This window comes from Fulvia fulva, chromosome 10 (genome assembly GCF_020509005.1).
Source record: "Fulvia fulva chromosome 10, complete sequence".
In the NCBI taxonomy this organism is placed as follows: Eukaryota; Fungi; Ascomycota; class Dothideomycetes; order Mycosphaerellales; family Mycosphaerellaceae; genus Fulvia; species Fulvia fulva.
Genome location: NC_063021.1, coordinates 3,019,943 through 3,033,587, shown reverse-complemented (window position 1 = coordinate 3,033,587; position 13,645 = coordinate 3,019,943). Strand labels below are relative to the sequence as shown.

General features: G+C 54.0%; 6 protein-coding genes across 6 annotated transcripts; 3 read left to right on the top strand and 3 right to left on the bottom strand.

Annotated features, from left to right (window-relative positions):
* Nucleotides 1–182: 182 nt before the first annotated feature.
* CLAFUR5_12209 (UPF0743 protein) lies at nt 183–1,642 on the bottom strand (the record flags this gene model as incomplete). Its single annotated transcript, XM_047911357.1, has 2 exons — nt 183–1,568; nt 1,622–1,642. The coding sequence occupies 2 exons, from the start codon at nt 1,640–1,642 to the stop codon at nt 183–185; spliced, it is 1,407 nt and encodes a 468-aa protein (XP_047766922.1).
* Nucleotides 1,643–3,112: 1,470 nt separating this feature from the next.
* On the bottom strand, nt 3,113–3,703 carry CLAFUR5_12208 (uncharacterized protein; the record flags this gene model as incomplete). The annotated part of the gene is made up of 2 exons (XM_047911356.1): nt 3,113–3,448; nt 3,500–3,703. 2 exons carry the CDS (start codon nt 3,701–3,703, stop codon nt 3,113–3,115), a joined length of 540 nt encoding a protein of 179 aa, XP_047766923.1.
* Nucleotides 3,704–5,403: 1,700 nt separating this feature from the next.
* On the top strand, nt 5,404–6,604 carry CLAFUR5_12207 (uncharacterized protein; the record flags this gene model as incomplete). The annotated part of the gene is made up of 3 exons (XM_047911355.1): nt 5,404–5,545; nt 5,621–6,006; nt 6,056–6,604. The coding sequence occupies 3 exons, from the start codon at nt 5,404–5,406 to the stop codon at nt 6,602–6,604; spliced, it is 1,077 nt and encodes a 358-aa protein (XP_047766924.1).
* Nucleotides 6,605–9,896: 3,292 nt separating this feature from the next.
* Nucleotides 9,897–10,271, bottom strand: CLAFUR5_12206 (40S ribosomal protein S28; the record flags this gene model as incomplete). Its single annotated transcript, XM_047911354.1, has 4 exons — nt 9,897–9,958; nt 10,013–10,096; nt 10,152–10,198; nt 10,258–10,271. 4 exons carry the CDS (start codon nt 10,269–10,271, stop codon nt 9,897–9,899), a joined length of 207 nt encoding a protein of 68 aa, XP_047766925.1.
* Nucleotides 10,272–10,760: 489 nt separating this feature from the next.
* Nucleotides 10,761–11,873, top strand: CLAFUR5_12205 (ATP phosphoribosyltransferase; the record flags this gene model as incomplete). The annotated part of the gene is made up of 3 exons (XM_047911353.1): nt 10,761–10,777; nt 10,881–11,440; nt 11,497–11,873. 3 exons carry the CDS (start codon nt 10,761–10,763, stop codon nt 11,871–11,873), a joined length of 954 nt encoding a protein of 317 aa, XP_047766926.1.
* Nucleotides 11,874–12,321: 448 nt separating this feature from the next.
* On the top strand, nt 12,322–13,167 carry CLAFUR5_12204 (uncharacterized protein; the record flags this gene model as incomplete). The annotated part of the gene is made up of 1 exon (XM_047911352.1): nt 12,322–13,167. One exon carries the CDS (start codon nt 12,322–12,324, stop codon nt 13,165–13,167), a length of 846 nt encoding a protein of 281 aa, XP_047766927.1.
* Nucleotides 13,168–13,645: the final 478 nt, after the last annotated feature.

Genomic DNA, 13,645 nt, shown 5'->3' with positions numbered 1-13,645 from the left:
CAGTCTTCAGCTTCAGGGTGAGCTCCGTGGAGCAGCAGTGATACGAGATATATGGATACACGCAGGAGGATTAGCTACTGCTCAATCACAGCACGAAGCGAATGTTTGCAATGCCGATGCCATCAACACCGTTCCGTATTCCAAGCCGTCTCGCCATGGTATCATCAAAAAGCCGCAAAGAATCAACGCTCCTGGAAAAGCACAATCTCTCCTCTTGAGTTCCTCCTCATGCGCAAAGACTTCCACAATTCTTTATCTTCGTCCTCTTTCTCATCACTTCTCAGGGCATCGCGGTCTCGGTGGAAGCGCTTGAGTGCCTTGTTGATGGAGATGCCACGCTCACTTTCGGGACCTTTGTTGACCAAAGACATGAAGTGGTCCGCTCGCGACTTGAAGACGGTCATAGTATTGGAAGCCGTTGGCTGGACCGAGCCAGGGCGATCTGGATAGTCGATGGCTTTGCGCCGGCTGACGCGCGAACGGTCTTCTGACGAGGCGGAGTCGTCGCGGCGACTTCTACGATGACGATCGCTGATCGGACTTCGCGAGCGGTCGCGTCTACTCGACGGTGCCTTCGATGCGGTGTCGTTCCAACTCTTCACATAGGACGACTTTCTGCGCTCTTTCTTCGCCTCTTTCTCTGCTGCGCCATCTTTGGCTTCCTTCTCGCGCTTGCTGCGTTTCGATGGGCTGATAGGTGTTGGTCCGGCCTCGATGCGGTCCTCATAGAAGTCGTTGTCGGTTACTAAACGCTGGAGTCCGCCTGTAAGGCCTGAGTGCAACGCTCTGCCACCGATTCGAGGTGCTTCGGACATTGGCTGATCGCGCGATACTGGTCGCTTCACACTTGACAGATCAAGATCGTCGACATTGCGCTTTCTCTTCTCGCCGGTACGCTTGTCCTTCTTCTCCTTCTTGTGCTCTTTCGGTGCAGGTGTGGTGTAGGGCGGAGGCATGAGGTTCTGGGAGTCTTGCGAATCGTGAACCATGTTGGCCATGCTGTTCCAGGAATCGTAGCGCTGGAATTCGGGCTGTAGAGGCGCGTTGCCGTAGGAGAATCCATGCTGAAGGTACCTCGAGCCATTGCCATTGGAGTACTGTGAGTATTGCGAGTACTGTGACTCCTCCAACATCTTGCGCTCATCCGGCGCTTGAACAGCACCTTTTGGAGTTGCATCGCTGACCAAGAAATCGAAGACATTGACACTTCCCGGAAGTGCCTCAGGAGCTGGGGGAGGAGTTGGTGCTCGAGGCGGAACGTCGACGACAGCCACTGTATTCATGTCATCTCCTTCCGGCGCATCTTCCACGTAGGCGCCCTTGGGCACCATTGCTTGTGACCCGTTCATAGACTTGCGCTTCTCAGTCTTGGCCTTCTTGTTCTGATTGTCCTTCTCTGGTCGGTAGAGATGTCCTTGGTACTTCTGTGCTTCGCTTATGCAGGATGTATGCGATCTATAGTCTGTTCCGTGGAACCAGGTCATGCAGTCCAGACATGTGAACGAGGCGCCGCGACATTGGTTACGATGTGGATCGAGTTTCTTCTTGGTCAAGACATCCCCACAGCCCTATGTGTATGTTAGCATCGTTCATGTCGATCGCATAGGTGTTTGCAGTGTACCTCGCAGGAGAAGGACACCATCTCGACAAGCAACAAGCTCCAGGAGAACCTCGGGCAATATAGTGCACGCGACAAGAGACCTGTTGGCACGCGTCAAGTGCTCACGTTGGTTGGTGAGTTAGAATTGATCCAGGATGCTCGCTATCAACTATTTCGCTGCAGGGCCTGCTAATCTTATCAGGCGGCGGCAACGGACAAAAGTCGCGTGGTTGCCTGAGTGATGCCTTGTACCACGAAAAAGATCTTCTTGCCACAATCCTCCCGCAGAGGCAGCACAGCACTTCAAGGGCGACATCATCGAAGTGTGACTGTGTCGTTCTTATCCAGCTGTGCAGCTTTGTGCAAGACAGCGCTGCTGACAGACACCGTTCTGCGTCGTCGCCAAGATCGCCACCACTTTCCACATCAACACTGTTGAAAGGGGCGCAAACACTTTGTCGCGAGGTGCGATCATGCGCGCGGCGCGTGTCTGGTACCAGCGAAGATGCTGGCCGCATGATCTGACACACGAGACAACCACTCACACACTGGATGCTCAGAGTATTCGTGACGCGTCAGTCGGACCTGGTGCAAAGGTACCGGTACGAAAGAGGGCGTGATCTTGCCGGATCTAGCAGGTGAGCCAAAGAACAGGGTTCAAGACCAGTAAGTGTACGCAGAGGGAGTTATTTGCCAAGGAAGATTGGTAGACTGCACTTCCAGAGCTCGATACCTTTGCCCAGGTGAGCGATACATGCCCGTCGGAGTGACAGACGCAGCACAACAGACGAGAGATCCCAGATGACGGCTTAAGCGGCGTGGACACAGTCTGTCATACGCTTCGCGTATCTCTGTCCTCCAGCTGAACGCTCAGCTGCCCCGGAATGCTTCTGGAACGCTTGACACAGGTCGTCGGCTTCTTTGACCATTGCGAACTGTCATGCTTCAGATTTCGATCAAAGGTATCGCAGCAGGACGCCCGCACGCCACCCAAGCCTCTGACGACCAGGAGAAGTCGCAGATCCCGTCATCACCTCACATATCAGACGATCTATCATCAGACTACAACAGGAGGTTTGCATCGTATATAGGCGTATTCGCTCATCCATCATTTGAGGTCGAGCAGCCGACCGCCCTGACGCCTTGCTCCCACACACTCAGAAGACATTGCCGACATCAGGTCATAAATCAGGCAAACATCGAGTCAAGCATCCATGCGACATTTACGACCCCGATCTCGTTGCTCGTGAACATGCCATCCAGCTTGTCAAAGTCATGAAAGCCGACCGTACAACGCCTTGGCTCCAAATCAGCGCACAAGTCCCATTTCGACTCCATGGCAAGCCGGCAAACTGTCGCGTATCGGTTGACGCTCCAGTTACGCACCCCGGGGGAAGGGCAAACTCGGGTCAATCCTAACCTGTCCCTGGGACGGGATGGCTCTTGCGCCGAAGGATCCAACTTCTCACATAAAGTGAAAGGTATCCAGTGACCGATGATGGTATCATGTCATCAGAACACCCATTGATACATCCTCCGCGCGGCATATGCGATGCCTACAAAGCCCACGAAAGTCCATGTGACAAGCGCCACGACAACTCGCCCTCTCATCTCAAATACGTTGGCCAATTCGGCTTTAGCGACCTTGCGCCGCCTCCAGCTCAGACGAGGATGCCAGGTTGTACCTCGTGCTTCTTGGTATGGTTCAGGATCCTGCATCCCGAATTGAGACCACGCAGACGACTCTTGCGGTGGTGCATGCTGTGACAGACGCCATTGGCGCTGTTGTCGCTCAACCACGAACAGGGACACAATGAAAGATATTACGTTGAGCGGGGTGAGCACAAGCTAGACAAGCATTAGCACTGCTGGCGAGCGACCAAATGAGGCGAGCGATACGTCTGCAAGGAGCGATTCGACATTGGCGGGTCCGTTTTGGTCACGACTGCTCGGAGATGGCTGCTCGGGAAGCTTGAGAGCATCATCTGACAGGTCCAGGAAAGGGTCTGACTTCTTGCTCCTGCTTTGACGGCGTCCTCTGTGCGACTTTGCTTGTGCCGTCGTCGTGTCTGCCGTGGTCTGCTCCACTGTCACCGCCATCATGGAGACTTCCCGTGTAAAGTTTGGTGGTTCGCTGTACTGCGGTGTCACAGCAATGGGGACAGGCGAGAATGCACACTCATATAGGCACGCGCATTGCACATCCTCTATTCTTATCGAATGCTGCTGTCTGAAGCGGATGCAGGCGGATCGGTGTTGGAGCATCCCGGCTACCGTGACGTGTGAAGGCTCAATGGCCAAGGCATGGCACTCGGTCCGCAAAGGCGGAAGCCATCCATTTGGGCCACGGAGCCACACTTGGCGTGCTTTCGCTTCCAAAGATGTCTCGTGTTACAGACCGAGCCGCTGTTTCGGGAAGCACGATCGAATGGCACGGGATCGAGAGTGCGGCAGTCTCCGCTCGCGAGAGTAGAACTAAGGTCCACTTCGCCTACTCCGACTTCAGATCTGCAGCTGCAAAGAGAAGATGTGTTTCAGAGCAGCACGCAACACACCTCCAGTCGCCGTTTGTCTGCAGCGTGATAGGGACTTTGGCTGCTTACGGAAGATGATGTGCACGTCGACGACGCAGCCACAAGTACCTCTGTAGCACTCAGCCACCCCGATCCCGCACGACGATGCACTCTGCTTTGACATTTGCGGCACATCTCTCTGTTTCGCACTGCTCTCCTGCACAATTACGACCAAATCTCTACTCTGTGCTTCAATGCTAACCAAGATGGGTGCATGCAGGATCTGGAAAAGGTACCTGTCCAGCTGTGCGAGTGGCTCGGCATGCACGTTGTAGACTCGTGGGCCGCGACCACTCGGGAAGCCTCATTCGCGGTAGCATCCCAGCACCAATGCTGGACGACAATCCATACGACTGCACCAGGTCGCTGGTATGCGATGTACGACGGGATCGCGATCGTGCAGGATCCCCTGAGGAACTCGCCCACCGCACTCTCGGGTCGGTCTCTCCAAGGACTCGGAGCAGACGAAGTGGTAAAGGGCAGCGCCTCATTTACACCAAATTGGCAGGTCAGTGGACCCACTGGCACGTCAATACAGCTCATGGCACTTCACTTGCAGCTTTGCAAGGGGACCGCAAACTTTTCGAGGGAGCCAATCGTTACGCTAGATGATGGGAAGCGGTTGCAGCACGCGCGTACCTGCGCTAAGCAGTTCACCCCACAACCCTCTCACGCACTGCAGTCGTTGGCGGTCCTTGGTTCAGCTCTCGCCACAGTGTAGTGGCGATACCTTCTCTCTTAGGAAGAAACAAAGCTCGCGGCTGAGGCGCACATCCGCCGGAGTGCAGCTTGTGTGGGCTAGCAGGAGAACGAACGAATATTCCGAAACGATCGTGCCTGGCCTACACTGACCTGGCGCGCACCAGTAGCTGCAGCTGGTCAGCGCCTTAGGCCAATAATCATGCAGAGTGGATGCATTGCACACAGGTCTCACTCAGTCGTTCACGCTGGCCGCCATTGAAGAGCCACGAAATCCACTGCCGCACTCCTTATGCATGACATCCTGGAGTGGACCTTATTGTAGACGACGATGCCTTACAGGCCTGCATTGGCACGAAACGGTCGCCACCAGGGATCTTTCAATAGTATGACTGGTACAATGTATTGGAGCCATACTCGCTTGGCCAGCTTCGATCATGATGCTGTGCTCACTTGCACGAGAATCACCCCTGGCCACTGATACAATATATCTTCGACGACGGTTCCTATACTGCACTGTCTCAAACAACTATGCTGATCTCAAACTCACGTCCAGCTATTGCGCAAACAACATCAAGAACCATGGCCAACCAACGCAATGCCGAGCTATCAAGAGCATATTCGGGCGGAAGCGGCCCTGCCTCGCCGGTGTCTAGCCGCTCTGAGAATGGAAGTACGTTCTACCCTTCCACACTCAACCGTTACGGCAGCAGGTCCGACATGGATGAAGATGCTAACATTCATTCAGGCAGCAAATCTGGATCAGCCGTTGAATCGATCGACTTCCGCTTTCTGAACTTCACGAACCCAAAGGACGCAAAGGATGCTTCGACGAGGAGAAGCGTTCGCAGTCATGTCACGTCAAAGCAGCACGAGAAGCAGCGAAAACGTGCGGCAGCAGAGCAAGCACGACGAGACCAACAAGCATCATCACCAGACGGTCTAGCTTCACCTGCCATTCCAGTACCAGACAGCCGCCGAACATCATATGTGGAGTCCTCTGGGCCATCAGAGACCAGCAGTCCCGAGGACAGCTCACCGGCGCATTCAGCCTCCTCACCACCACCTCCTACTCGACTCAGCCCTCTCGAAGTATATCCAGAAGAATGGCACCCATATTTGCGACCGATCATGGTATGCAAAAGCGCTGAACGTTGAGAGATCCATTGCTGATCAACTACAGGATCACTATGTCAACTCGATGTCGATCGACCTTCCAGAGACAGATCCAGCATCGCGAGCACTGCTGGTGGACAGGTTCTTGACCCTAGTATTCTCAGATCCAGCACCGCTACATGCCCTGATCCTGACAGCAGCCGCACACTGGAACAAGCTACGGCCGGACCGACCACATCAGATCAACCTACTGCAACTGCGAGGCATGGCAATCCAGGAGATCAATCGTGCGCTGGTCGACCACGGTCCGAATGGACGAGCTACCAGCGATGTCATGATTGCTGCTGTTGGGAAGATGGCTACATATGAACTCCTGTTCGGCGATCGCAACACATTTCACACTCATATGACTGGTCTACAACGTATGATCAGTCTACGAGGTGGCCTACCACAATTAGGCACTGATGGACTCCTCGAAAGAATATTACTATGGATCGATTCGAACGCTTCCGATATCACGAACGGCGCACTCTACTTCCCACCAGCGGCTTTCTCTTCAACGGATGGGCACCCGAGACCAGACCGAAGGTTGTTCCTCATAGGCATACAATCATGACAACCGCCTCGAGGATCTGACGAAAACTCGTACAGCTCACCATCACAGCTACGCTAGATGGGATCGCGCACAAGATCACATTCAGAAATCAACAACAGACCACTTCCGCGGCTGAGGAGACAGGATTGAAGGCCCCGTTGATCGAGGCGTCAAAATACAGGAGGACTGCAAGCAACCAACCAAAACATATCAAACTACGGGCGGCAACATGCATGAGAATTCCAGAACAGAATCCGCACTCGCGGCAGTGCTGGCGCTGTCTGCATCCACTCGTAAATCAGTAATGTATTGTAGATTAGGCCGGAGGCTTTCGACTTTGTAAACCCAAAACTTTCGAAAAGACCGGACTCAGATTGATCAAAGCTTTGCATACACTTCACTCTTGGTGCCTGACAGGCCGTCCAGTCGGCAAGGTTCCTCGTGTGGTTACACGTTCGCATCTTGCCGATGATGATCTTCATGTAAGGCACCAAAGGACCCAAGGATCAGCCAGTGCCGCGCTGGACATTGATCGTGGATGCCTGAGAGCCAGTCGATGTCATATGGGCACACGGCCGCAACTCCGAGATTGACAGGCGCGCAAGCGGCTCCTGCGAGGCAGCGCGAGAGCTGTGAGTTGACAAGTGAGGTTTTGCCGAATGGCTGGTCCTAGCTGTATAATCCCCGAGACCGAGGGCAGCGGACGTGCTGCAGCGTCAAATTGCATTGCGTGAATCGGGCTACTTCGTCAGGAGATTGCTACGTTCCTCAACAATGGATTAATAATCGACGACACATCATCGACACTTGGAGAGAGTCGAACATCTCCTCGTCGATGCCGAATGCACAGCCTTGATGATCGAGAATGATGATGAAGAAGACGGTGTCGTGGAGTCGCGGTAATCGGCGGAGGCACGAAGGGGCTTGAGTTGCAGATACTCGCTGAGTACAAGGTGTCTCGTGCATTCGTGGATGGTGTCCGTGGTGGCGTTGATCGCTGACCTTGTCTAATTTGCTACAACTTGCGTGTCTCCCCCTACTTTGGCCTTGTCTGCGCTGCCGACTGGGCAGATATTGAGTTGAGCCGGACTATCGAGAAGAGCGCTATGCACGAGACTCGAAAACACCCTGTAGCTGCGCCTGACGGTGCCGAACTACGGCGCGACGTGCAGTGCATGCGACTGAAGATCTATGCCTTCTGTGTCTCGATATGGCCGTTCGCTGCGCCGACACGTGGGGTCAGACATCAGCGGTAGTGTCATTGGACATACTGTAGTAGTTGAACACTCGAGCAGGGCCACTTGGCTGGACAAATGGCAGAGGTCGTCCCTGTCATCTTTACGAGCGCGCGAGACACCGTGGTGCTGCAGATTCGGTCCGCTGCGCGGCTTGCATTGATGCAACCTGTGGTAAAGGACATGCCGATACTCACACGCTCTCATTCGTCGGTCATCAATCATCATTGATGCAGCTCGGCGCAATGCAGCGTATGTAGTTGCATTAGTCGCAGTAATGTAGCTGCTCGCCAATGCTTGTTCAGCTGCTGGGTAATGTTAAGGTTGCCGGTTCATGCATGGCAGAAGCTGCTAACGCGCGGCTAAGGTATGGTGAGATCCTGCCGCAGCTCACACTAAGCTCAGAAGGGAATGCGCACTTGGTGCTGTCACGTCTCGGTCTTGGTATCTGTTGTATGATGTCGCTTAGGTTATGGACGGGGTTTGAGATTGTAATTTTGGTCTCTCTGGTGTGATGAAACCATACGGTCATGCATTCGATGAGGCTGTAACATGCAAGGCGATGGGATGGAGGAGAGCAATGCTCTACGACGATAGACTCATGCGTGGTGCAGATCTTGGCTCCCGGGATGAAGAGGACGTCGTGGTTCAAGGACGAGAGGCTCCTGGATGCAAGAGTAGACAAGGGAGAAGAGCGAGTACCATGCTGTACTCGACCAGTCTTGATGCAGATCATCTCCGTGGCGAACATATCGACTGGAGCTGGTCGATCAGGTCGAGTCCAGATGGTGTATGGGGCTCATAGCTCATGTTGGTCTAGTTGAGCTGCATTACATCCGGAGCCTATGGGAGCGTCGAGATCGATCTGTATCGAAGCCGGTCCGGGCAGGGTTTCTGGAAGGGCGGCTGCTCGTCGCCATCGACAACAATAGACTGCTCGACCTGAGCTAAGGGGTGTCGAAGAGTCGAATGGATCATGGTTGCGCCACTAGGCATGCGCGCTACAGAAGCAGTCTTTACTCCCTTCACTCCCCTGGACCTAGCAGCTACAAACACCAAGTCGAGACCAGCGCGAGGTACTGGAAGGACATGGAGCCTTGCAGCCACGGCAAGCCATATTCCACTGTGGACGTCAGGAGTCCATGTACGGCCTGAACTTGACAGGCACTAGTGGGTGTGCTAACGCTCGCCAGGGGTTCAGATACTTTCGGTACCGGCAGTCTGGCAAGTCGCTACAGGCTGTCGTGGCGGTGTGCAAACAGTCCCCTTTTCGAAGGTCGAGCATACGGTTGAGGTTGCCTTGCGGAACGTGCGCTCCAGCGTTCGCACAACGTTCGATCTCTTCAAGCGGGCTTGGAAGCGGCGCCCTCAATCCAGATGTCAAGTCGTGAGATTTTGCTGTCTCGGCACAATCGTGACCGCAAGACGCCACGGCCTGACCAGGTCGTGCAACGCATACGTCTATAAGGACGCCACCTTCAGCTGTCCTACTTCCGGATCACTATAGGCAGAAGAGCAGCGACCGCGTGTACTCATGCAGGCCTCCGAGTCCTCGGGGAGCCTGATGGCGTGGGGTACTGGCAGATGGTGCCCAAATGAGGTACCGCCGGAGATGCTCGGTGATTAGACCTCCACGCATGCGGTCGTCATGCAAGAATTCTTTGATCACCACTTTGAGTCAATAGTCGAGTATTGGGAGGGTGTCAGTCGTGATCTCGGAATAGCACACTCTATCTTCGGTGGTCGCTCCTTCCATTCCCAATGCTTGGCAAAGCATGTGAGACCATCTCAGGGGGAAGGCGCGATGCAGGGTTCTACACATTACGTTTAGCATGATTCACGTAACGGGCGATATAAGACCAGAAGGCGAGAGATTGAGAGGGATCAGAACTCGAAGTCGTTTTGGTGAGCTGCAACTTGCGCTGCTGAAGAATGTGTGACTGCTCCTGTCACTTCAAACATGCCCATGCCATGCCGTAGCCGCAAACGCCATTTGTTGCATTCCGCTGAAAGTGTCTCCATTTAATGACCACCGTCTTCTCCGTCATCCATCCTCCCCTCATCGCATCGTGTCCAGCTTATCTGAGTCTTCGTGCCTCACGCTCAGACTCGAGCAGGCAAAGAATGTCATCCTCACGGACTGCGCGGACGTGTTAGTCTCCAGGCTTCCCAGACAGCACCTTCTTGTCCTTACCTGGGCCCTTGACGTTGCGGATGATGCTACGGGTGGTGTCGTCCATGAATTCGACGCGGACCTGGGTTACACCACCACGGGAGCCTGCTACACGTCAGAATCTCCATTCCTTCGCATGACTCTCATCCTGTTTCCATACCGGTGCGGCCGAGGACGCGGGTGACCTTGACGAGCTTGACTGGGACCCTGTTGCGCTGCTATCAGCACATTTGTCCATATTTGTCCCCCATGTCCATCTCTCTTACTTTGCGGAATCCATTTTTGCGCTGTGTGTTCGACGGTGTCGGGTTGTCGGTGGGAGTGTTCGTAGGTTGTCGGCGCGATGGGGTCAGGCGGCGTGGCTGTTCGAGATGTCGTCGTGGACGAAAGAAGTTGATAATTTGTCGGATGTGGAGAGCCAAGACTTTGCGGCCAGATCAGGCACCAACTCAGGCAGGAACGTGGCGGGATAAGCCGCGAAATCTGCAAGACGAATTTTTGCTGGCATTGAGGTCTTCTGATTGGCAGCTCAGCTCTACATAGTGATTACGTCGCCCTCAGTCATTGCCATGACATCGTCACTGGAAGAGCTATAGCATAGCTTTGGAGGCATTGTTGTTGAGCAATTGTGTCCAAGCTTGTCCGCACGTGCTGAAACTCAAACCGAACTATCTCCGCAATAACAGTCACAACAGTCCATCGTCTGTCGTGCACTTTTCACGACGAACAAACACCTTCCACGTACTAGTTCGCTAGCTGCAGTAGCACAATGGACCTCGTCAACCAGTATGTGACCTCTTCCTTCCTCTTTCACACCGCTACACTCACCATCCACCATGGAGCGACGTTACTACCGCTCGTTGCCCACGCTAATCAATGCCTTTGACAGCCTCAATGATAGACTGCTTTTCGCAGTGCCCAAGAAGGGTCGCCTCAATCAAGCATGTCTTGACCTCTTGACCGGATCAGACATCAAGTTTCACAGGCACAACAGACTTGACATTGCACTCGTCAAGAATCTGCCATTGGCACTCATCTTTCTGCCAGCTGCGGACATTCCAACTTTCGTTGGCGAGGGACGTGTGGATCTAGGAATTACTGGCCGCGATGTCATTGCTGAGCACGAGGCAGTCTCGCCTGCGAGTGAGACGACAGGCATTGAGGAGATTATGGACCTGGAGTTTGGCCAGTGCAAGCTTCAGGTTCAAGTGCCGGAGCATGGCAGCATCCAGACACCCGAACAGCTTATCGGCAAGAACGTTGTGACAAGCTTCACGAATCTCGCAGGAAGCTATTTTGGAGGTCTCGAGGCAAAGGCTACTGGACAGACCAACGGTGTAACAAATGGCGACGCCAAACCGAAGCTCCAGACCCACATCAAGTTCGTAGGAGGAAGTGTTGAGGCAGCATGCGCGCTTGGCGTTGCAGATGGTATTGTGGATCTTGTTGGTATGTATTGGCAGTCTGGCTTTTAGTCACAAGCAAACATCTGACATCCCTACCAGAATCCGGAGAAACGATGCGAGCAGCAGGCCTCAAGGCTATCGCAACAGTGGTTGATTCTACAGCCGTTCTCATCAAATCGAAGCACCCATCGGATCCGAAACTCGTGAACCTGATCACAGCACGTATCCGCGGTGTCATAACAGCCCAGAAGTACGTGCTGACTACCTACAACATTGAGCGGAGGAATCTCGAGGCAGCGAAACGAATCACGCCAGGCAAGCGTGCTCCCACAATCAACACATTGGATGAGGAAGGTTGGGTGGCAGTCCAAGCTATGGTCAAGCGTAGCGATTCGGCTATTGTTATGGATCAATTGACTGAGATTGGAGCTGTTGACATTTTGCAGACAGCGCTGTCGAACAGCAGGACTTCGTAGACAAGCACACCTACACTAGCATTGATGAATCATGTAGCTCATAGAATATTGGACCAATGGTGACGAGCATTCCGACTGTGTCTCGTGTGAGGTTGCGCACAGGAGGCAGCATTCACTCGGGCCATGTGTGCTTTGCATCACGCTAGCTGATGGTCGCGCCAGCCAATCATAGCCAGCAGCATCATATGCTGCTTGGAAAATTACTCACCCATCGTGAAATTGTCCCGTTCCACCCTCGACTGCCACAAAACATAGCCTGTCAGCTCCAAGCATCACCGCCGTCTGTCGGACATTGGACGCATATAGCAGCATCATCTGCTCTCTACTGGCACTGACTTGTTCCTAGACTGACTAGTACATCATCCGCCACTGACACGAAAATCTAGCCAACTGTCAGCACGGCTTTCCACATTACATCTGCAGCAATCCGACAGAAGGCTTTGTAGCCATGACAACTTCTACCAAAGGCGTCCAATCCTGGGCGATCAAGGCTACGTCCTGCCCATCGGCCGATAACCGCACTTCAGTCTGCACCCTCACACCCGTCAAACGCAACGTTACAGCCATCGGTGCCTTCGACAATGAGTACTGGGTCGACTCTCCTGTCGCCACACAGCTCGGTCTTCCACTCAAAATCTGCAACATGGCCACCGAAGGTCGCGCCATCCGCGCTGACGCTCTTCACAAGAACTTCCGTGGCGGCATCAACAACCCCGATGCAGTCCTCAACCACGTCGCCAACCGCCTCTTCACCGAAATTGACACCACTAAAGCCGGTTTCGGTGAATTGAGCTTTGTTGACAATTGGAGATTCTGGGACGTGGTGCTTATAGCGAGGACAGATGGACAACATCTCGACATCGAGCACCTCCACGCTATGGATTGGTTCCTCCGCGGCCGCATCAAGGAGATTCGCGCCCACACTCGCACACTCGCCGGTGCCAAGGAGAAGCAGAAGTATCTTCACGCGATCAAGGACAGCAGCTTCACGGCGGGGAACATGGCGGCGACGTGGGAGTCGATCAAGGCAGATGGGATTGCGAAGGGGTATGAGAAGTACGAGGGCATGGGCAATCCGTTCAAGCCGGTGATGAAGACGAAGGGAAAGAAGAACAAAATCGAGAGTGCTGGTGGCAGTGGGACGCCGAAGATATGTGCCTACTGTGGAGGGAGGAGTTTTTGGTTGACTGCTTCTGGCGGGTGTGAGGAGGTGTGGTATTGTGGGCGCGCATGTGAGGATCGGGATAGAGCGGTGCATCAGGACGTTTGTGGAGGTATGGTGATTGATGGATAGAGGAGCGAGGACCCGCGGTTGGCAGGATAGGATATGAGCTGCGGAGACGTTAGGCGCGAGGCGCGTTGCCTGGAAAGACAGCATACGCTTTGGAAGTCTGGGTCGATGTACGTATAGCCATGGCATGCGAGAGCATTCTAGCCTCCCCCAAAGACACTCCTTCCCTTTCGGCTTTCTCGCTCAAGGTGTTCCAAGCCAGCTTCAGTCGCAAGTCTGCTCAAACAAAGTGGAAGCAGCGTCGCGTCGCGCCCACACCTTACGACTTTTGACCAACTAGCATGCTACTGAGCCAGACTGCCGCCTCTTGTTCCAAACAAGCGGTCTCGTGGAAGGACAGCCTCTTCGTGCGCTTGGCCGTCGTGCAGTATTCCAAAGCGCCAGCTTGATAGCAGAGGCTCACATTCTGGCTCTTGTACCTTCAGTTTATGCGAAGCAATCACCGCCAGGACACCTTGCGCCATCGCAAAGATGAGATTGT